This window comes from Aptenodytes patagonicus, chromosome 5 (genome assembly GCF_965638725.1).
Source record: "Aptenodytes patagonicus chromosome 5, bAptPat1.pri.cur, whole genome shotgun sequence".
In the NCBI taxonomy this organism is placed as follows: domain Eukaryota; kingdom Metazoa; phylum Chordata; class Aves; order Sphenisciformes; family Spheniscidae; genus Aptenodytes; species Aptenodytes patagonicus.
This window is the reverse complement of record NC_134953.1, coordinates 53,684,552-53,706,243: the sequence shown is the minus strand read 5'-3', so window position 1 is coordinate 53,706,243 and position 21,692 is coordinate 53,684,552. Positions and strand designations below refer to the sequence as shown.

Below are 21,692 nucleotides of genomic sequence, written 5' to 3'. Positions count from 1 at the left end.
CTCAGCTGCTATGAAGGAACATAATCACACCAGGGGAGAATCCAGCTGCAAATGTGTAGGTTTTATGCCTGTGTTGCAACAGACCCACTGTTAACGCTCCGGTGGGTCTGTTCTCAAATCTGTTCTTTCTCTAACAAAGTTAAAGAAAACATAGGAACATGCATATTTTAAATATCTGAGAACTCTGGTATCCAGACATTGTTGGTGATATTAGAGATTCCCTAATCAGAAACAGGATCGTTTCTGGCAGAATTGATTCATGTTTAAGGGACAGACAGTCAAAGAGCAAGGGTAAATAATCTATCCAGAAAAATATACTGACTTCAGCAATGAAATTGGGTTAGAAAGTTGCCTTTCACTGCGTTCACTCATTCATGTGACACCTGTGACAATGACAACAGGAGTGTAGACAGTTTGTAAAAAATGGAGGTTGACAAGCTCCAAAGCTGCATTTGATATTGATAAAGAGACTGAAATACAGTATCAGCGCTACTAAAAACATTTGATGTATTCCTGAATCATTGTGCTCGGGTTCTGACCGCTTACACAGTTAGAAATAGCATGTGCCTGGAGTTTTGGGATCAGGGAAGGATAACGGAATAAACCAGCAAGGATCATACTCCTCATCATTACAAATGTGTTTCCTGTCTATTCCCCAGGTAAAGGTAAGAGCTTGGAGATGGTTCCCAGGTCACTGCGGCTCAGCAGCGTTCCTGGTGAGTTCGGGTCTCTGTGCACAGTAACACTGTTGATTGAAATGGTAATGATTACAGCTAGTATTGAACTATAAGTGAAGTGAAGTCTTCATGGTTTACTCATCAATGTACTAGTGATAAACTGAATCCTGACAACTTTTTAAGTAGATCACTTCAGATTTATTGGAAGTTAGTAAAGCAGACACAGAAACCCTCAGATCAAGCAGCTCATACATACCCTGAATTAGTAATGAACATAAAGTCCCATCCTCAGGAACTCCACCTCTTCACTTTGACCACTTACAGAAAGGGGAAGAAAAGGGAGAAAGCTTAAATTCCACGCAAAGCGACTGAATATACAAGTCAGAGTTACAACTAAATCCTGCAGGCACTTGCTAAGCTGAACCAATGTTTAAGGTTTTAAGAATTGACCCATGCTTCAAGGTATGTCTGCATCAATTCTGAAAGCAAAGGACAAGATAACTATGTATACTGACTATGAAAAGGATATGCGTGACTTCACTAGTAAAGAAATAAAAGGGGAGATTTCTCCTTCCTCCTCTATAACCATAGAGACTATATTAATGACCGGTAGAACGGAAGGTTATTCTACATGAGTCCAAGAGCTGTTAATTTTCAGATTCTTTTTCAGAATAAAAGGCAGAACAAATTTAGAACAAAGTTTAGTAACAAAGTTGGTATAACATGAATATTTACAAATAAAAGTAGAAATATCTTATATATATATATACACATACACATGACCTGATATTTAATGACACACATTGTGTTAAAATAGCATTCTTGGCCCTTTGTGGCTGCTCATTTGGTTGCAAAAAAATAGCATACAAGTATTTGAAGGCAAAGCTAATCTATACAGCATAACTTAAATACAGAGAGTAAACATATGTAATAAGAAAACAGTACAAAATATACATCAAAAAATTAAATAGGTATTCTTATGTTCCTCTTAAAATATGCAATAGCTAAATTCAAATTACGCAGTGGCTGTAGTTAAAATCCATGTAACTTTACATTATACCTAATAATGTTCCTATGTGTTTTGCAGTATGAGAAAATACCACAAATACTCTGTGCTTAGTGTAGGAAATACTGCAGAAACATAAATATGTGCAAAGGCTAGGTATATAGATTCTAACCGTGATGAAACTCTGTCCTAAATAATACAGGCCCAGGATACATGGTGGATATTATCAAATGGCATTTTATACAACACTTTTAGGCAGGAACCTCAAATTTCTCCTCCAAATATGATTACAGCTCTTGCTTGAGTTGAAAAAAAAATACTGTATGAAAACTTTACATTATATGTCTTGCCAATACGTTGCCTACTTCTCTATAATATAAATGAGATTAATCACTGGCCACAGAACTCTGACCTGGTGTAAGTGCATGTAACTTTGCTTTCCGCTCATTTACGCCTGCTAAGGATTTGGATTTTAAAACACATACGAGGTGCTGCAATAGCTAGAATTTGAGGGTTGAGTTTCCCTGTTACCAAACGGTAAAGTCTGGTCGTACACCCTGGAAATCACTGACAGTAAAAGACCGTGATCGTCTCCTAAGGGTAGGACGACTGGGATTTCTCCCCTTAACCAAATTTAAATAAGGATCAGATCTTAGGAAGCGTGGGTAGCTGTCTTGCTCCATCAGCCTGTAGACTGTGTTTTGTGCTGCATCAAAGGTGGTGATGATGGGATGTTCAATATTCTGACTTGTGACTTCTTTGGTTTGAAAGTCCAAATTCACCTGGAGAATGAGGAAAAGTGTATTTCTTTAATGTACATTCATGCATTTCCTGTGTTATTATCCATAGCAATGATACTATACTTTGGTGAAAGTCTCTTCTGAGAAGAGGACCTTGAATCCCTGATAGAAGGGGATATGAATACCACAGAATTAGTTAGTATGTTCATGTTCAGTAATGGCTGTCAGAAAGTCTTCACAGACGTGTCATTGGTACAATGGAAAACTGGTAAAATAGAAAATAAAGTTTGATGTTTGACTAAAAGTAACTTTCTAACTGTCAACTTCGTATAGTTGCAGCTGTCAGGCTTTGCAACACCAGACTAATACAAAACTCCCTCCATTCTCATTTAGGATTCATGTAGAACTTTGTCTCATTAGACTATGTTAGTGAATATTTAAAATTTCTGGTTTCTCTGTAAAGTTTTGGTAGTAGGAAGGTGAAAAAACTCTAATAATTAAAATATAAATATTATTTTAAAGGGTTTCTGGAGGCTTTAGATGGGAAAAACATATCAAAATGATCACTTATTCCATGTGCCGTTGCATTCATCCTCGGAAGATTGCACTAGTATGAGAATTTTATTGAAGTGTCAGGCACTGATTTAAGCATGCTATTTTGAAAAATAAGATAGAATATACTAAAAAAATTGTTGATCCAGTCAAAAAGTGACTTCTATGATATGCTTCTTTCTTCTCACTGAGACACACCTGTCATTTCCATAAAGCTAGTTAAAACAAATAATTTGGATCTAAGAACTGAAGGGCAATTAATGATGATAAAATGGTCCACACATCAAACGTAAGATTTTTGCGATCCTATCAAATGGTACGCTCCGAAATTTGTGTGTAAAAGAGCTCTGCTGGACAAGAAGTTAGTCAGAGAGAAGACGCAAGTTCCAGAGCTGCATGCTCGGAAATGAGATGCTGTTGGCTGGTCTCAGCTGCTCAGCTGAACCCCAGGAAGGAAGTCTCACCAAAGCCAGCTGCTTAAGGTGAAGAACAGCACCCCCACTACGTGCACCAAATCAAAAGTATGACAGATAAAGAAATCATTACGTTAACTATTAGTCAAAGTACGACTTCCACACCCTGCCCCCTCCCTAGCTTTCCTCCTGCTCATCTTTTCGCTTATGTCAGTCTCATAAGCATTGACAGTATCAGTGCTTGATGCCCTATCATAACTGCTCAAGTATTGATCAATTGGCAATGACAGGTTCTACCTCAAACAACTCAGGGGGTTTCTTTTTATGTAAGGTCCACCCCAAAGACATGCAGCAGGGAAAAAAATAAAAAGAGACCCAAGTCTTTGCAAGTAGACTTTTCCTAGGAAAAGCAGATCTGAATCTTAAAAATAATCTATGGGAATTACAGGTGGAAATTGCACCATTTTGCAATCCTTCTCTTAAAATGAGAATTACACCTTTTTCACCCTTGTTACAGGGAAGTAACAGTTAGTATTTAACTTTTGCTATTCTGACAAATAAATAAAAAAGAATACAGGGGAAAAGGAGCATTGGGCAAGTAACATATTTGATCTGCTCAAACCTGATAGAATTACAGGAAATTGTAAGCCCAAAAGACCTATTGAAGAGGCTGACTGTGATTTCAGTGAGAGTTCATCATCTCCCAACCTGTTAATCTCCTTTCTAGAGCAGGCAAAAAATATTCCTTTTGCTCATTTATGAATCCTTTATAACACACTTCAGTAACATGAAGAAATCATAAATATAAAAACTTTTTGCACTATTATAGTAATATAAAAAGGCTTCAGTGTTGGTGAGGATTGACATATCAATGTATTTTTGTGTATGGGCTGACAGTAACATACCAAGAATATGCAATTAGAGCATGGGGGGTGGAAAGGGGGGAGGTGTCAATCAAGAAAAGTCCATGCTTAAAACATAATTATTATTTTAAAGGATATGTTTAATTCAATAGTTTCTTCTAGTCTCTTTTAGTCTTTTGGCTTATTTAAAATAAAAGCTTCTGAATCTCAGTTATGTAATAATTTAATATGGAGAATAAATCTGTTGTTCTGGAGGTAGCTTTAAATAAAGACAGATAATACTTTTTCACAAATGCTAGCTGGTATGTCTCATTGCAGCTTTAACATTTAACATCACTATTTTTTCTTAAATATACCCTGTATATGTGTATATATATTCTGGCTTTACAGATCACTAGGAATCTCTGATTCCCGTGATACAACATTTAAATTCATGCTCTACACTTAGAAGAGTAACAGGGAGGGGGTATTGAAAGGAGCACGGAGGACAGTGAGAATAATCTATGCAGTTGCTTCCAGACTTCCTTCCAGAGCTTTGACACTTCAGATACAGCCTTCTTACATCAGTGACTACATGATTAACTGTTGCCCCTGCTTCTGGGCATGCACTCCTTAAAAGCAGATTTCTTCAGATGCAGTTGTGTCAAATAATACTGTGTACGATGAAGAACATTTTTACTGTACCTCTTTTGGAGCATCTTTCTGTATGAATGTTTCATAAATGGTCTTAGCTTTTGGCAAAAGTTCATGTGCAGTTTTGCTTTTCTTGTAATCCTCGCAAGCTATCCAGAACTCGATGTTCTCCTCACTGAATTCAGTTTTCAGAAACTTCGTAAAGGCATCCAACCCAGCTACAGAAGGGAATGTTGAGTTGCATTAAAAAAAAAATATCCTTATCAGACAGTTACTCTTTTCACACAGTCTGTGCAAGGTAACAAAATAGGTTGTACTCCCTTTGAATTACATCACATTGTAGATAACTATTTTAAAATACATTAAGGTTTTAAAATAAGTGCAGTTCTTTCATTATGATCCTGAGTGCTGTAACTCCCATTACAGAATTCTCAGCATCTGTAAAAATCCACTACCGAGATCTCGTGAATTTAGAAACAGAAGCAATCAAAACATGTGGAAGTATGTGGAAGTGATGGACTTTATTCCGGCTGAATATCAATTTAGGTTGACCGAAACAGTATTTGAAGTAGACTGTTCTCCGGTAACAATTTAAAATGAATGGCTTTTAGCATCTTTACAATTTGCTTTATCCTATTGTTATTATGCTGAAGGTATTTTCTTTCCCAAGTATGCTTAATCTGTGGAAGTAATGCAATCGTATTGATGTCAGCTGTTCAAGGAACAGATTTGAAAAGGACATAGTGTCCGCACTGTAGCTGGATCATACGTGTGTCCCTCTAAAATGGAAGGAGGGACATATGTGCACTTGATAATTATGTAAGTAACAGGCCCTTTCAAATGACAGCCAGCTTTCATCCTATCACTGTTTTAGAAACAAACTGTATCAGAAGTGACAAAGTCTTTTCTTAAGTACATAGAACATGTTTTCATTTTTAAGGTTTGGTCTTGCAGTCAGGAATATTTGAGCAATATTCAAATGAAATTCTACTGTTTATTGAAGGAACTCTTTGCTGTCTGTTATATTACTTGGTTCAATAAAATACAAAATTTAAAAGTTATTTTCAACTATTTTCAGTAGTTGACAGCATGCTATAGCCTAAGCACATGAGGAGAGCAGAAACACACGCTGCTATAAATGACTCATCATACCTAGTTTAGGTAACTGCCAGGTCTGCACTTCAATGTGCACAACTGGATTTTAAAATTTTCCATCATTTTCCATCAATTTTCCCTCCTAACAGTCTGCACGGAGAGGAAAAAACTACTAACCTTTCTCAGAAAGCAGTTTGTCAAAAGATTCTCCCCATTTCACTGCTTCTTCAGGAGACACACTGCTTAAGAAACAGAAAGTGGTTTTGAAGAATTGTGCATACTGTGTATTTATGAAGCTGTTGTAACATATGTTATCTGTTACCATTATTGCTCAGGACTGTTTCACAAAGCCTTTGATTAGATCACATTACTAAAAGAGCTCATTCTCTTAGGGACTTCAGAAACATTTGGTTTAGTTTTTTTCTGACATTCTTCCTGCAGAGTTGTACTTTTTTCCCCTGTTTAAAAAGCATCAGAGCAGAGATTTTTCTCTTCGGTGTTTGTGTTGCGCTACTGATCTTTAAGGGAATTGAGATCATGCAGTATGGTAAAACTCCTAAGGGAACCAGGTCAGTCACCTATTTAAACTTAAAAAATACTCTTGCAGATATGTGGTTTTGAATGCACTTGGTCTGAGGCTGTGTTACCAGTCTATTTTTAATGAAATACAGGAAATTCTGTAGCCTGAAGACAAAGTTGAAGCGATATGGTTTAGGTGATAGTCTTGTAGGGTAATAGCACACGTAAACAGATTTGTTTACCACAAACATATTTCAAATGTCATGTTATTCTGAGATACTGTGCTCCATTTATAAAACTCCATGTATTCTTCATCGAATATGTCAAGCTGCACGTACTTTACTTTGATTTCAAATATTCTGCCCTAGAGAGCAATGCAGAAAGGAAAAAAGAACAGCCTACTTCATTCACGCAAATACAATTTTGGAGAAACCCTTTTTTGGTTTTGTATAGATTAACCCTGAATGCACACCTGGGCACTACTTTGATCTTTAGTAGACCAGAACTGGAGTAAGCCCGGAGATGAACTGTATCATGCTAGGACTAGGACTTAAGTTCCAAGCCTGAAGGTGAAGTCAATTTTTATCAGGTACTTTATGAATATTAGTATTTAGAACCATTTTCATTCGAGGGCAAAGCACAGTACGCTGAAAGTATCAGTAAGCAATTTGTCCAGGATTAGTTGGTTAGAACAACTTCTTAAGGACTGAACACTTCTTGAATATGATTCCCCCTTCCTCGTGGAGGCTTGCCGTTCTGTTGCCTGATTCACATAGTTTGGGTTCCCTTGGCAAAATCTGTAGGCACATGAAGTTTAGATGAAAGGAAATTCTAATCACCTTGGGAAGGAATTTAAGCCAGTAATGATCTTGGTTTTGCAGAAAACTAAAAGGAGGATTTATTTTATTTTATTTTAATAGGTGTCACATGTCTCCTAGCTGAAGTCATTGCTTATAGGAATGAAATTTTAACTAGGGAGAGACAAACAGTTCTTGAGAGGTACAAATGCTGGAGAACTGAAATTCAAGAAATGAGCATAGCCCAGTAAAGTAAGGGGATTCTGGAGTCAGGGAAAATGAGACCTCACACCCTTACAGAGTTTTTTAGTTACGAGAAGTACAAAAAGTGCAGTTCTCTGAACTGTGTGGACTTGTAAGTCTGGGAACAGTGCGTTCCTATAGCTACAGAAATTAATTTGGTCATAGTGAAAGATAAACCCTGATGACTTCACACAACATACGCAGTCCACAACTGCACGGAATGCTGGAGACGTTCTTTGCTGGGTTTGGAAACTCTTAGTGTGAATTTCTGGTTTTCTTTCAGAAACTGCATTAACCCAGTAGCCTCACAGATCCCCAAGACCCGGGTGCAGCAATGAGTTGCTGCAATAATAGACAGAAACCAAGATTTGTTCAGCTTTGCTGCTTTCTAAAGACGAGAAAAAACTAATTAACAGGTCACAGGCACTTCCACTATCACCACGCTGTCCATCTGCAGTGTTCCATTAAATTATCTTTCTACTTATGTTAGTTAGTATCTCTGTGTGAAGAATGGAAATAATAAAAACTAAGTAAATAACTTAATAAATCTCAAACTATTATCTCACTTTATTATTTGAAAAAGAGTTTTGGGGTTTTTTCATTTTTGCCAAAAATAATCTACACCTCTCTCTCTCTCTGATCTATAGATAGAGAAAGCTCAGCAAAAATCTACCAATTTCTCTTCTCTACAAGAAGAACAGCAGAATCCCTGTTAGTCAGGCACCTGGCTGAGAGTAATGTGGTAAAAGGCAGTTGGCTAAGCGAGGAACTGATAGTCTGTTAAAAGGGGGAAATTCTTCGGAGAATTATTTATTGCCATTGTATCTGCCTCTGAAAGTGTCTTTTCACAGATTATAAGAATGCATCGATGGCTGTGTACTTTGTATGAAATACCCAGGGGTAATCAGCCACCCAATACTGTCTACATACAGGTGGCATGGAGGCTGTGCTTTCTCTTTTTAGATGTAATCTTAGCATGGTTTTGCATGTCTGGAACCGAGAAACAGAAAAAGGGTGTTCTCAGCACCATTTTACCTTTGTTCATCATTGCAATGTCTTGCATTTCTGAGTGAACTGTAAAACCATTGAATCAAGGCTTCCACCAGCAGCAAAACAAGAAAGAGAGAGAGAGAGAGAAAAAGAAAGTAATGAAACCCCCCACGAGCGTGGACTGGAAAATCTTGCAGATCATGAGTACACCCTATCATTTGGATGGGCATGATATTTGGACATGTGAGCAACAAACGTTGCCTAATTATCCAGATGCATAGGTACAAGTGTTTAGATACCCGCTTCTTCAACGCTTTTTAGTGGGTTCTAGAAACAGAGTTTGGGCCTTTATACAATTTCTACCATGTGTTCACAACTAGTAAGGGCTTGTAGAAGCAGTTCTGGTCAAAGCAGGCATCTTCGTCCCAAAGACAGTAACTGCTTAAACAAGGTATATTAAGCTTAACAAGACAAAAGAACACAGGAAGCATTGAAGTGTTCTGAAGTGATCTGTGATGGAAAGAAAGGGGGGGCAAATTTTTAGGCCGTGGAGTTGCAGTACTTTACGCATTCCTTCTTTTTAGTCAAGACCTACAAATGCAATTCTTTATGTATCGGTGAGATCTTGGTACCCCATTGAAGCAGGAACTAAGCGCTTATTGAAGTCAACAAAACCAAGATTTTATCCTGCATCTTTATAAGAAATAGTATAACAGGGACAATATTACAACAGTGTTTAAACATCAGTATCTGAATTTTGGAGACAAGAGTGTTCAAACAATTACTGCAATTATTGAGGAACTATGAATTTAGTATTTGACATGCATCTGGCATTTGTACATCACAGAATTCTTTGGAAAATCTGCTTTCCAAGGAGCTGTATGATTTCCCTGTAAGCAGTAATTTGTCAGCTACATTTCTGAGTTGATGCTTGCTCAGTATAGTCAGTGGACTAATAAAAATGCTGTTGGCATGAGTAAAGGTTTAAACATATCTGCAAGTGTATGGAGACCAGTCTACACTTAGTGGTGTGAGAACACTAGTGATGAGTTACCTTGATGCATACCAGATAATTCTATAGTGTTTGTATGCCTTGGTTAGTTCGCTAACCTTTAAATTAAATAGATCTTGAAAGCATTATTCTCTGCCAAGTCTGAATGCACACACACAAACGCCGGAAACTTTCTGAGTCACACAGGCACTTCCTGAAAGGAATCCCCATCGACTCAGTCTTTTGTAATGCTTACCTTGCTGCTTTTGTCATGTTTCCAGGTCTACCAAGACGATCACCTTCATGGAATTCAGATTTCTGCAGGAGAAGGCTCAGCCTATTTCTCTTCTGCTTAGCTCTACAACAGAATTAGGGTAGCTTTTCAAGCAACCTTGTTGAAAGTTGTTTTTTTTCCCCTCAAACATTTCCTTTGACTAATATCTCTGCTTCTGCATCATAGATCCCTCTATGTTCACTTATAGTACTGTTGATGTTATTTCTCCTACATATATTATTCACATTAGTGATTTTTTTCTTTATAGCTTAGCACAAATTTATATACGAAGCACTGGCAAAGAGAAATGGAATTTTTTTTTCATTTTCAGTATCTTTTTCATTTATTTTAAAGATGAGGGGGTGAAATTCACATTAGAGAACATAAACAGTTGGCTCAGCATCTTCTACTTTTAATGTTTCGCAAAGAAAAAGGAAGTATTGCTTCCTGTCATTTGACATTTTTAAAAAGAAACTTTCCCAGATCATATTCAGGCTTTAAAGAAGCATTTCTCGGAACTTCTTGAAACCTCCCTTTCCTATTTTCTTAGTTTATTATTTGATTTGTTTCTTGTTCTTAAAAAATATTTCCACGATGAATTAATATTTTATGTATACAATTCCTAAGATTGCAGTTCATGAGTTTTCATATACGTAAGTCAAAAATAAAACAATGTGCCCTAAATTCGTACCCACAAGCTATGTTAGAAGAATCCTCTACATAAACAGAACACTCAGAGTGTCAGCGTGACCTTAAAACTTACCCAGGCTTGCTTGCTTTATGTGGCTCTTCTTTATTTGTTGATTTCATGACTTTGTAATAGGATTTATCCTTTGAAGCAGAAATGTTTAGTTGGGGGAATAGAAGAAGTGGGTTCTCCATCTTCCTCTGAAAAAGCTTCCCAGTTTCAGAAAATGTTTCTTTTACTTCCTTACAGCAGTTGCATCTGGTGTAACTGACATGCTCAGGAGGGCTCTCACATTCTGTATCGGGCTGGGTTGCCCCCAATTGGCTGTTGAGCAGTTTCCAGAGCAGGTAGTGGGAAGAAGGAGGTTCTCCACCTTCACTGCCACTGCAGCTGTGCATACACGGGGCTTTAAGTAGAGTTCTGGTTTTACAGTCGTCATTTAGGGAAGTGAGAGTGCAACTGCGCAAAATGGCCGTTGATCATCCAAACACAGCTATCAGCAGAGAGCAACTCCTGGGTTTCTGCTTGTGGAACTTGCTATTTTACTAGACTTAAGGTGACGCCATAATTTTCCCCCAAACACTTGTAAGAAGTGTACATAGTTTCGCTAAAATTAACTTTAATGAGAATAATTTTGCATAAAATAACGTACAACATTGTCTTAAGCTCTTAGAAGAACTTCTAACTGACCTTAAACTGCCCTCTACAGCCTCAGGTGCCATATGCTGGACACAAAATCAGTTCTATCTACAGTATGCTAACCTGAAACTCGGTGTTTCTCAGAGTCTCCTGCAAGAGCCAGATGAAGCTGTGGTTGATATTTTGTAAGTGGAGATTTTAATTTTTGCACCATTTTTCAGAAATGACGAGCACCTACTTCTAAGTTCAAGTTTGTCCACTTAAAGCTCCTCCTTTATCTTTTGTATCTGTGGCTTTACTTTCATTTACAGTCTCCCAGCCAGGATAAAAAGTCTTTAGTTCAGCACAAAAACTCGTCATTTTTTTTTTTATTTTGACAGCAAATAACCAAAAATTTCTCATTTCAGTTTGCATAATGTAAAAATCTATTAATTTTTTACGCTGATCAGCATAAATTACCTCTTCACATATGAGCTTGATGTCAAGTTTCTCATTCTTAAGTACAATTTGTGTTGGAGATGTCATAGGAACACTATGTCTACCAAAGAAACCTCTTCAGTGTTAGCTGAATGAGGGGCTGGAAAAAATTAAAAATTATGCAGTAGCTAATTGATTAAGAATTATATAGTCCTCCTTTTTTTTTAATGCCAATGCCTTGTTTTGAATGTTCAGGTAAGACACCGAGCCTTGGGGAGAAGACATGACCTCGTCACCTTCCCAGAATTTGTCCAGTTCTGCACAACATGGGTAAGTTCTGGTGAGAGTCCCACCATGGCGTTTTCCTTGTGGCTTGCAGAGCTGAGAAGGACAGGAGGTACTAATACTCAAAAGAAGTAAAAAAGAAATCTCTGCTGGGACTCCAAATTCCTGAAACATAACAAAAAAGATGTTATCTATTGTGATTTTTTTTGAGAGAGAGAAAAAATGAAAGAAAACTCACGTGTATTACATGTGTGATACAAATTTTAAGATCAGACTGAATGGGAAATATTCAGTGCAAAACTGCCTTTTGTGACCCAAGGACCTTTAAGAAGCAGGATTATGGTTTTAAATTGCATTTGCAGTTTCAGAGTAGGCTTATATATCACATCTTGCTTATTTTAAACTAGCTTTAACCATACCTGTCTTTAATAATATATTCTGCCTTTTACAAATAAGTAAATATATATAGAATGCATGATTTTATTTCACTTTTCCACAACAGTGGTAGTCACGTGAGCTTTTTTCCCACCTATTATGTGTATATAATACTGTCTGTGTTCATCTGCCATAATTTTATTACCTGGTGATTTCAGTTCCTGAAAAATGTTAACTGTAACCTCAACAGTTCATGTAAGCTGATTTAAAAGAGATTTGTAGCATGAAACGTCACTCAGAAAGTGAATTATGGTGGCCTTGCCACTACACCATGTAACTTATAGACGGAAATGACCTGTTTTGTCATCTCTTTCGGCACCCACCAACGATGGGCTCTCCCCAGCGTATGTCTGAATGGCTTGTCCAATCCACTCTTAAATGACTCTAAAGCAATGGGTGTTATCTCTCAGATGCTTGAAATATTACTGTACTATACTGTGACAATAGCATCAGTCCCAAATGCAGCAATGTGCTGTGCATCTCCTGAGAATTCATCTGGAAATTTTTTTGGGGGAGGGGAGGGGACGGGGAAGAAGGGAACAATTACAAACAATCTCTCCCCCCCCCCCCCCTTTTTTTTTCCATTAATAGAAAGCTAATATTAAATCCAGGCCCTGAAGTAGCCAAATTGCACCAAAGTCAGCCTGTGTTTTGTCAGTGGTGGTGCTGGTGCTAAGTATTTCTGTTTTGCACTGCAGGCTACAGTAGTTATAGCAACAGTATTAATGACCCTATAAATGCTTCTGGGCTGTTTTGTATACTGCAAGATGATGATATAGAAAAATGAGTAAGTTATTTTAAAGTTATTTAAAGCCAGAAAAAGCAGACCCAGAATATTATGTTGATGACATGACTAGAGACCTAGAAAGCTCCAAAGAAATTTGGGCTAAGAACTAAATGCCTTGATTCCCAACCATTTCTCTAACCACTGAAACGTATTCACAAATATTTTGGGAAGGAGGCTAGTGATTTTTAAGCCCTCAAATCAAGATCATCTCTGCAAAGTGAGAACAATATCGACTTAATGATTTATTACTTGTAGAAAAGAATAAATACATTTTTCAAGAGCTTTCATAGTTGGATGAATAGAATATGTATTTTCAAAACAATCTTTATGTGACAACAAAGCAAAATTGAATAGATCATAAAGTGCAGGAAGTTCCTTGAGGTGATGTCCTGATCTCTTTGGGCCTCTTCTTCGGTTGAAAAGTGTCTGCACTGGCTTCTGTTAGTGTTTGATAAGGTCCTACCACAGCTGATGATCAAGTCATGCTTGACTTGTGTAGAACCAATAGCTGCCCTCTGTGAAAGAAAAATGGACTGATACCATTAGCAATAAGGACATTGTATTATACACTGAATATGTCATACTTCTTTTTTAAAGGTAAGCACTGAAAGATTCAGACTTTCAGTTCAGCTGAATAGAAGTGAAGCCCTGACTGAGTGGTTCAGCTCAGCACAAAGAACCAGAGCACAATGAGAAGTTCTCCTTTGTTAGTAATCCCACCGCATCTCTCTCCAAGCTATTTTTCTTACTGGCCAGGTAAGTGTAAACTTTGCCTCCTTCAAGTCCATGCTCATGTTCTAGCACTGCCCGGGCTCCTCCACAACCCAGCTCCACCATTGTTCTTATTCAAACCCAATTTTACCAGTATGGCTTTTGTGGGGTTATGTTTGTTTTAGTTTCTGCTGAAGGGAAGTGACATTAATCTTTGTGGGAAGAAAAAAAAAGCAACACAGTCTCTTTACTGTCCTGTGAAGAATAAGCATGGAAAGAAACTTCACTGAAGAGCATGGGCTGAAAAGATGTATTTCCATCTTTCTCTTTCCCGTAAAGGGGTTTGAAGAGTTGAAAATTAAAATTACATGTTTTGAATCAATTTGGCTTTAATAAATAATTCTGCTTTTCAGTAACTTCTTAACAATTTATCACTCCTCGATATTTATGTTGTTTATTCCTTATTGGAAACCATAATTGGACCTACAGTTTAATAACATGATCCGACATATGGTTGTTTTGTTTCTCTTCAGATAAAAAATGATTTTTGCTTCATGAAGCAGTACAAAAGGAAAATAGTTTTATTGTAAATCTTAAGTAGAGGAGCTTGCAGTCTGCTAATTCAGTGAATTTATTTAGCGGTGCACCTTAAAAGATTCATCCTAGTGGAGGAACTTGGCATGTGGGACACTTCAGAGTTAGTGGAAGAGAAGCATTGTAACGCCTACACAGTTCACATTATAAAACCCTCTTTTGTTGCTGCTGTTTAAAAGGAAGGAAACAAAATTGCATTGCTTCAGATATGGATCACTGACAACAGGATTTACATTCAGGGTCTGTAGGTCCTGTCAGCCAGGGATCTCAAAAGAATTTTGTAAGGCATCTGTGATGAAAACTCAAGCTTGGAGCAGGCTTAGGAATCTCTGTAGTTTCTGCAGAACTTCTGCTGTGGAAAATGTTTACATCTGTGCTAAACTAAATTCATTTATTTAGTCTTTTGAAAGGCCAAAATAAGAAAGTGAGTCTGCAGAGTTCTCAGCTGTATTCATTTCCTGCCTGACCCATGGTTATATGGCCGGCATCTCTGATTAGTTCTATTTACGTTACATACATCACTGTCACAATTAATCTACAGGAAGCTGGTTTCTCAGTGGAACCACTCAGTGTTTACAACTAGCTCTCCACAAGTGTATAGCAATGACATCAGTGCTCATTAGACAGTTGCGTTTTAATGACCAGCTTCCGGAATTGTTCACCTAGGACACTCGCACACATTTTAAAACATGTTTTTTTAGTGTGGTATTCACAGGAAATGTTGAAGGCAGGAATGTACTCTAAATCCTGCCCAAAATATCCTACTGGAGTTACGCACTACTGGATTTATTTCCGTCTTACAGAAACCCAGAGGGATTCCTCACATGACAACCTGCTTTTTTTCCAAGAGAAAGACTTTATTAATCCATGCTAACAGTGCAAGCAACAGCAAGTATCGGGCTGAGCATTTTCTGTTCCTTCTGTGACAGGTGTGGGAGCGCACAATGGAGAGACTATCGCTTAGTCATGCAAGAGGGCTGTGACTCCTGGCCCACTGAATATTAGCCGTAAGATCAAACTCCCTACAGCAGACAAGGGAATAAAATGTGTTTTACATCAGAACTGAGTCCACTATCACCGAACTACTGTGTGGTTTAAGCAGAGCCCTCGTGTTGGATGTCAGGCATGTCCTCCCTCTGCTCCTCCAGTCAGTTGATTCGGAAATATCTCAGAGATGCTGCAGCACAGGTTGAACTCCTAGGGCAGGCATTGTCAAACCTCCCAATGCAGAACTAGGGAAGCCGTAAGGAGCATTTCACATTAAAAAGGCAGCTCTGCAGGGAAGAGGGCTACCCCAGGGCTGGGAGAGCACTCAAAACAGGTTTTGAAGGTCACACCTAAGTATTTAGGATGAAATTAGGCAGGACCTAAGAGCTCAGGTTCTAGTGTAAAGCCGCCCTTGATGGCTGCAGTGTCGCATCATGTGCTCCCTCAGTAAAATATAGCACTGATACAGATGTACCTAGTTCTGCCTATTTAAAGCACAGCTAAGATTTCTGCAATAATACTTTCTTCAGCTTATATGTTATTATGTTTTATTCATTGTTACTTCTTCCTGGTAGTGCATTGTTCTGATGTCCTGATTTAGATGATGTAAATAGTCCTAGGGTTTACAAAGTAGTATGGTGGATTGCTCATCAGAGCAGTAAAAAAATTGGTACCAAAAAATTGAAAAATTAGTGTCTCAGTCTTCAATAAATATATAAATATATATGTATATAAATATATAAATTTATATGTATATGAATATATATTATCTTCAAAGTCTATCAAAAGAAGACAGCATCTGAAGATTTTAATGCTACCAGTTACTTTGATTTTTCTCTTCAGTAGTTACCTAAAGAAGTTCACCACTAAAATTAGATAAAACTTAGTAATAATGCCAGGTCAAATTTGAATGAGTATGCAATTTTCAGAATGACTGAAAAATTTTTCAGGAAGGTTCAATTATTTTTTGGGGATCAAGAAAAGCTGTATTCTAAAATATAAGTTGGGTCAGTTTTATTTCCTAGATGATGAAAGTTTTGTAGTAGTAGTTTCCTTTTCCTCCTCCCAGTCTGTTATAAATCTTCTCTTATGAGGAGGCTGGCTTCAAGGCAGCGATGCTCATTGTCAGTGTTCACCAGCCAGTCATAGTCTCTCCTCTTCTTAGCTAATACCAGAATATCTAACAAAAGTCTTCAGTTATCAAGCATCAGGGTAACACCAGCTTTCCCAAAACTGGCATCCAATTTCTTCTTCAGATTTGCAAGAACCCTCAAGAAAAGCTTGCTGGTTACCCAACACAGTAATATGCAGAGGGCTGTGAATCTTAGTTAGCCTTCAGAAAAGCTTCAGGCATAGTACAGATAAAGCTCTGCTCTAGTAAAGTACTTATGCATACATTAAGATTTCTTGCATGACTGAAATTAATCTGATGAATTTGTTGTGTTGGATTGGAGACTACATGATCTGGCCAAGATCTGAGACATTGTGGGTCGCAGCAGATGTGAGCAGCAACATAAGAAAGAATTGAACCCACTCTTCATTGTGGACTCTAGGCAGCAGTATGGATTTTATGGATTCCACCCTTGCCATCATGTTTGTGACGAAAGGCCTTGCCATTTGGGCACTATCCATTTCTTGAGTGTTTCTGGCTTTTAGCCCGAGTCATGACGTACTTCATTATTACGGTTTCGATTTGACACAGTCCTTAACTTTGGCAAACGTTGACCTTGGCGACTTCTGGTTTTCACACCAGCATCTAAACCTGATTCTCATCAGGTCCAATCTGCTGCTCCTGTCTTTCTCATCCGAGTTTCTCTGTCACAGCTAGAGTAACTGGAATAAGTTTTGCAAAGCTTGCCAAAAATACTTCCTCAAACCGGAGGAAATGTGGTATTTGCACTTTCGGTATGCACAGCAGGAAGCAAGCTATTCTAGTCTCTCTTTTGAGTAAAAACAGGTGATCATTTATCAGGTTACACTGCCAATTTGATAAGCATAAAACTTTGTAATAATTTTGATATTTCTGTGGTCACCAAAACTAATACCAATGTTGCATTTCATCTGTTGCCAATCAGCCTAGATTGCCTGAGCATAGACACTGTTAGTCTGAAATGTGTCCTTGTGGCACGTACGAAATAATTTCCATTCCAATTTGCAGTGACCGCAAGTCATTTTGTGTAATTCCTAGGGAAGGTCTGCAGACTGCTTTGCTTGATCCACAAGCGCCTTTCAACTCCTAACTTTAGAGATTGTCACTGAGGCTAAGACTTCCCCCCACCCCCCCGAATGGTTTCCAAGATTGAAATCTTTGCTTTCTGATGACCAAATTATGCCCCACTTCTGACAGTGTTGATGTATCTTCCCCAGAGGATGGAAGGTGAGAATAGCCGTACGGGTGTCCAGGTCTTCCAGCACCAAAATAAGGCACCTCAGGTGATGGGGTTGGCAGTGCAATGGCCACAGCTGTCCCGGTGCTCCCTCTGTTGGAAAAATTCTGACATGTCCTTTCTCCTTTCCTTCAAAAAAGGGGACATGAACAGCCCTGCTTGGAAATCAGCATCCCGAATCCAAGAGAGCTGTGTGCGAGAGCTGCATGCATCCCCTTGCTGCTGGCACCTTCCTTCCTTCCTTCCCACCTAACGCTGGGGTTTGTCTTGATGTGGCCCAGCTGAGGGGTGGCTTGCTTTGGTTTGGTTCAGTTTGGAGTAGCAATATACAGAGCAATACATTTTTAAGGACTAAAAAAAAAATCAGTAAAATAGTCTGATCTTTTGCAAATGTTTTGCCTCGGAGGTTCTCCGGTGAAAGCAGTTAGTTGTTTTTTTTTCCCAGGAAACACAGCTCCTGGGCTTGCCAGGCCCGTTTCCAGTGCGGGGCACAGGCTGAGGCGTGGCGATGGCCTCGGCTCCCCGCCAGGGCCCACCGAGGGGCAGAGCCTTAGCCTCCGCCACAGCAGTGGGCCGCCGGGTGTCATTTAGGAGCACGACACACAGAGTGGCTTGGGCTGCGGGGTCACGTTTGCTGACGGGAACGCCGGTGAAAGCTCTGCCGGGCGGGAAAGGGCCGCCAGCGAGGCTCCACCTCCCGGCATGCACCGGCCACGACATGGCGGCGCGGACGGCTCCGCTCCACGTGAGGGCCCCGGGACTACATCTCCCGGCATCCCTCTGGGGAGGGCCAGCCGACCGCAGCTGCCGGTCCCGCCCCGGCCGACCGCGGGAGTGCGGAAGCGCCCATAGAGGCCGCGCCCGGCGGGGGGCGTCGGCCGCCGGCGGTAGCTGCCGGTGCGGCTCCTGTCACAGCTCGGGGCGGCTTGCGAAGCCGTCGCCCTGTGTGGTTCAGCACACAGCAGTGCTTTGCCTCTGGGCTTACCCCGCTCTCGTCTTCCTTATGTGGGCAGAGAGAGCAGCGGGCAGCGGCGGGCCACGGGCCGAGGAGTTGCCACCTCGGGGGGTGGCGAGGCTATGGATCGCCTGAGTTACAAAAATAGCGTTCTGGCCACTGGGTTTCCTGCAGCGAGTGGGTGATGGAAAGCCCTGTTCCATCGGTTGTTGCTGCTTGAAAACAGTTGCCCTGGGTTTGGCTATCTGTGACCAAGGGCAGGCAAAGAAGGCTTCCTGGCTCTGCTTATCTTACTCCTTTTACTTATCTCCTTTTCCTTATCATGCTGTATTTCTTTTATGGAGGTAGTTTAGTCACATCCTCTCCTCTTTAGGTTTCCATGAAGGTTTAGAGCTCGCTCTCTGAGCAGGGCCAGACCTGCAGCCAGCAGAAAGACTAGCTAGCGAGAGTTGAATACAGCCAGGCCACCCTGGGGCCAAGAGGGGTTCACCCCATGTGTGCATGATACACCCCTAGCAGACCCCTGCTGCGTCTCCCAGTGGGACAGCCAAGTGGCCTACATGAGTGCACAGGCCCTGTGTTGATTCTTGCCCTGGCTTCAGGTTTGAGCTTACAGCCCATGTTTTCTGATGACCTAGGCTATGAGAGAGCTCATATGTGAGCCAGGCCTCCCTGGTACCTTCAGTTTTGCTATCTGGTTCACACCGACTCACCCCAGACACACGCCACCATGTAAACTTCCTTGTCAGCCACCTGGGGGGCAAAAGAGTTGTCCCCCTTGACTCTGCAAACTCAGACCATCAACCCTCAGTTTAAAGGTCACCTGTATCAGAGAACCCTTCTGTCCCTGCTAAGAGTGACCAGGATGCTCTTATCACCTGCTCAACCTGTACATTGTTGCTTCTGATGGATCTCGGGTATCTAGAACTGGGTGATCATGCACCGGTTTCCTTGTCACCCTTTTCCAATGACAGCCCTATCACTAAGAAATCCCTGTTTGTGTTGAGGGCATACATCCTGTTTGTTTTTGTTTCTGCTACTTTCGTGGCAGGGCTGTGCAGACGTGGCAAAAGACACAACTGCTCTCTTAACGTTTGCACCTGGGGTCATTATGTAGTAACTGAGTGCGTGCAGGAACCTGCATAATCTCAGTTGCAAAAAAACAGGTGGACTGTGAGCTGGGGTCTTTTTCTGGCTTCTGAAGAATCATTTGTCACTGCTTTGTCTCTGTACTTGTGTCCTGGTTTCGGCTGGGATAGAGTTAATTGTATGCTGTATTCATTTAGCAGGAGTGACTGTGATGGTTATCTGAGCAGAGCTGAAAACAGGGAAGCCAGCAAGCCCTTGGGGCAGAGCCAGAGCAGACACTTCAAAGTAAAACCCCAGGCCTGAGCCTACCACACGTGAGGGAAAGCCTCTTTCACACAGGTGAGCCTTTCTGAAGTCTCACTCGGGCTCCTGCAAAACGTGCTTCTTCTCAGGTGACTTCTTTATCTGCACTTTCTGCTTGTTATCACTTGAGGGCAGTTAAGCTCATGTCAGGTCTTGCTCTAGCTAAGCACGATTTGATCAAATTTTAGCTGTAAAATGATACAAAACCTAGTACAAGCAAGGAAAAACTCATCACTCTGGGGCTGGCTGTGCCCAGACTGTGCCAGGGAAGCTGTAGTTTGCTAATCACCATCTTCCTAGGTGGGATAGGATGCTCTCCCTTTGCTTGAATACCGCCTGCTTCAGCAGACCAGCTGGAGCATCCTAAGATCACGAGTGCTAGATGTGAGACTGTCCTATGGTATTTCTTGATGCAGTCTGGCCTACGCAGGACTCAAACTCTCAGACAGAAGTTGCTGGCAAACTGTTAGTCATGTGAAAAAAATGGTTGTCCAGTGACCAGTGTTCAGCCCTCAGTGTTTAATTGCAGCTGAATGCCACAGTGGTAACAGGAGGCTGAGTAAGTCCAGCCAAAGTTAGATTCTTGAAGAGGATGGAAATGTCTTATCTCTTGTCCCCACTAGGAGTGACTCAGTGGCTTTGTATGGACACTGCGTTGGGCATATGTGGACACACAAGAAACAAGTACTAGAGCTCCTAAGATGGAGGGATGCAGTGTCAAGGAGAGAAGGCAAAGGTGTGTGTAGAGCAATGAGTCTTCAAATCACAAGTGTGCGGTGAAAACCAACCTGAACAAAAGTGATTCTCAGTGGTGTCTATCTACCCCACGACAGGCACCCAGCTGACTGTTGTCTCCTTGCTGTCCTGGCAGGGGTGGTAGTCCCTGTGCCATGCTGTGCTGGTTTTGGCTGGGGTAGAGTTAATTTTCTTCATAGTAGCTGGTATGGGGCCATGCTTTGGATTTGTGCTGGAAACAGTGTTGATAATACAGGGATGTTTTCATTATTGCTGAGCAGTGCTTACACAGAGTCAAGGCCTTTTCTGCTTCTCACACCACCCCACCAGCGAGGAGGCTGGGGGTGCACAAGAAGTTGGGAGGGGACACGGCTGGGACAGCTGACCCCAACTGACCAAAGGGATATTCCACACCATACGATGTCATGCTCAGCATATAAAGCTGGGGGAAGAAGAAGGAAGGGGGAGACGTTCAGAGTGATGGCGTTTGTCTTCCCAAGTAACCGTTACGCGTGATGGAGCCCTGCTTTCCTGGAGATGGCTGAACACCTGCCTGCCGATGGGAAGGAGTGAATAATTTCTTGTGTTGCTTTGCTTGCATGCATGGCTTTTGCTTTACTTATTAAACTGTCTTTATCTCAACCCGTGAGTTTTCTCACTTTTAGTCTTCTGATTCTTTCCGCCATCCCACTGTGGGGGCAGTGAGCGAGTAGCTGTATGGTGCTTAGTTGCCAGCTGGGGTAAAACCACAACACATGCCTTCCCCTTCCTTAGGAGACATTGGAATTTTTCTCCTGAAATTTTTCTCACCCTGCATTAGCAGCTGTGGGCTTTGGGAATAGAGGTGTGGGTGACAGATGCACACAGCTCCTGTCCCTGGCCTTAGC

At 40.6% G+C, this 21,692-nt stretch overlaps 1 protein-coding gene across 2 annotated transcripts; it reads right to left on the bottom strand.

Moving 5' to 3' along the window:
- Positions 1–852: 852 nt before the first annotated feature.
- Positions 853–10,872, bottom strand: RGS18 (regulator of G protein signaling 18). 2 transcript variants are annotated; one of them, XM_076339857.1, is made up of 5 exons: positions 10,557–10,872; positions 9,776–9,877; positions 6,157–6,221; positions 4,936–5,102; positions 853–2,465 (listed from the first exon to the last, which is right to left on the bottom strand). In XM_076339857.1, exons 1-5 carry the CDS (start codon positions 10,673–10,675, stop codon positions 2,211–2,213), a joined length of 708 nt encoding a protein of 235 aa, XP_076195972.1. In that variant the 5' UTR covers positions 10,676–10,872; the 3' UTR covers positions 853–2,210. The 2 variants fall into 2 exon arrangements, with proteins under 2 accessions (XP_076195972.1, XP_076195973.1); XM_076339858.1 differs by having other exon boundaries at positions 6,157–6,218.
- Between the last annotated feature and the right edge of the window lie 10,820 nt (positions 10,873–21,692).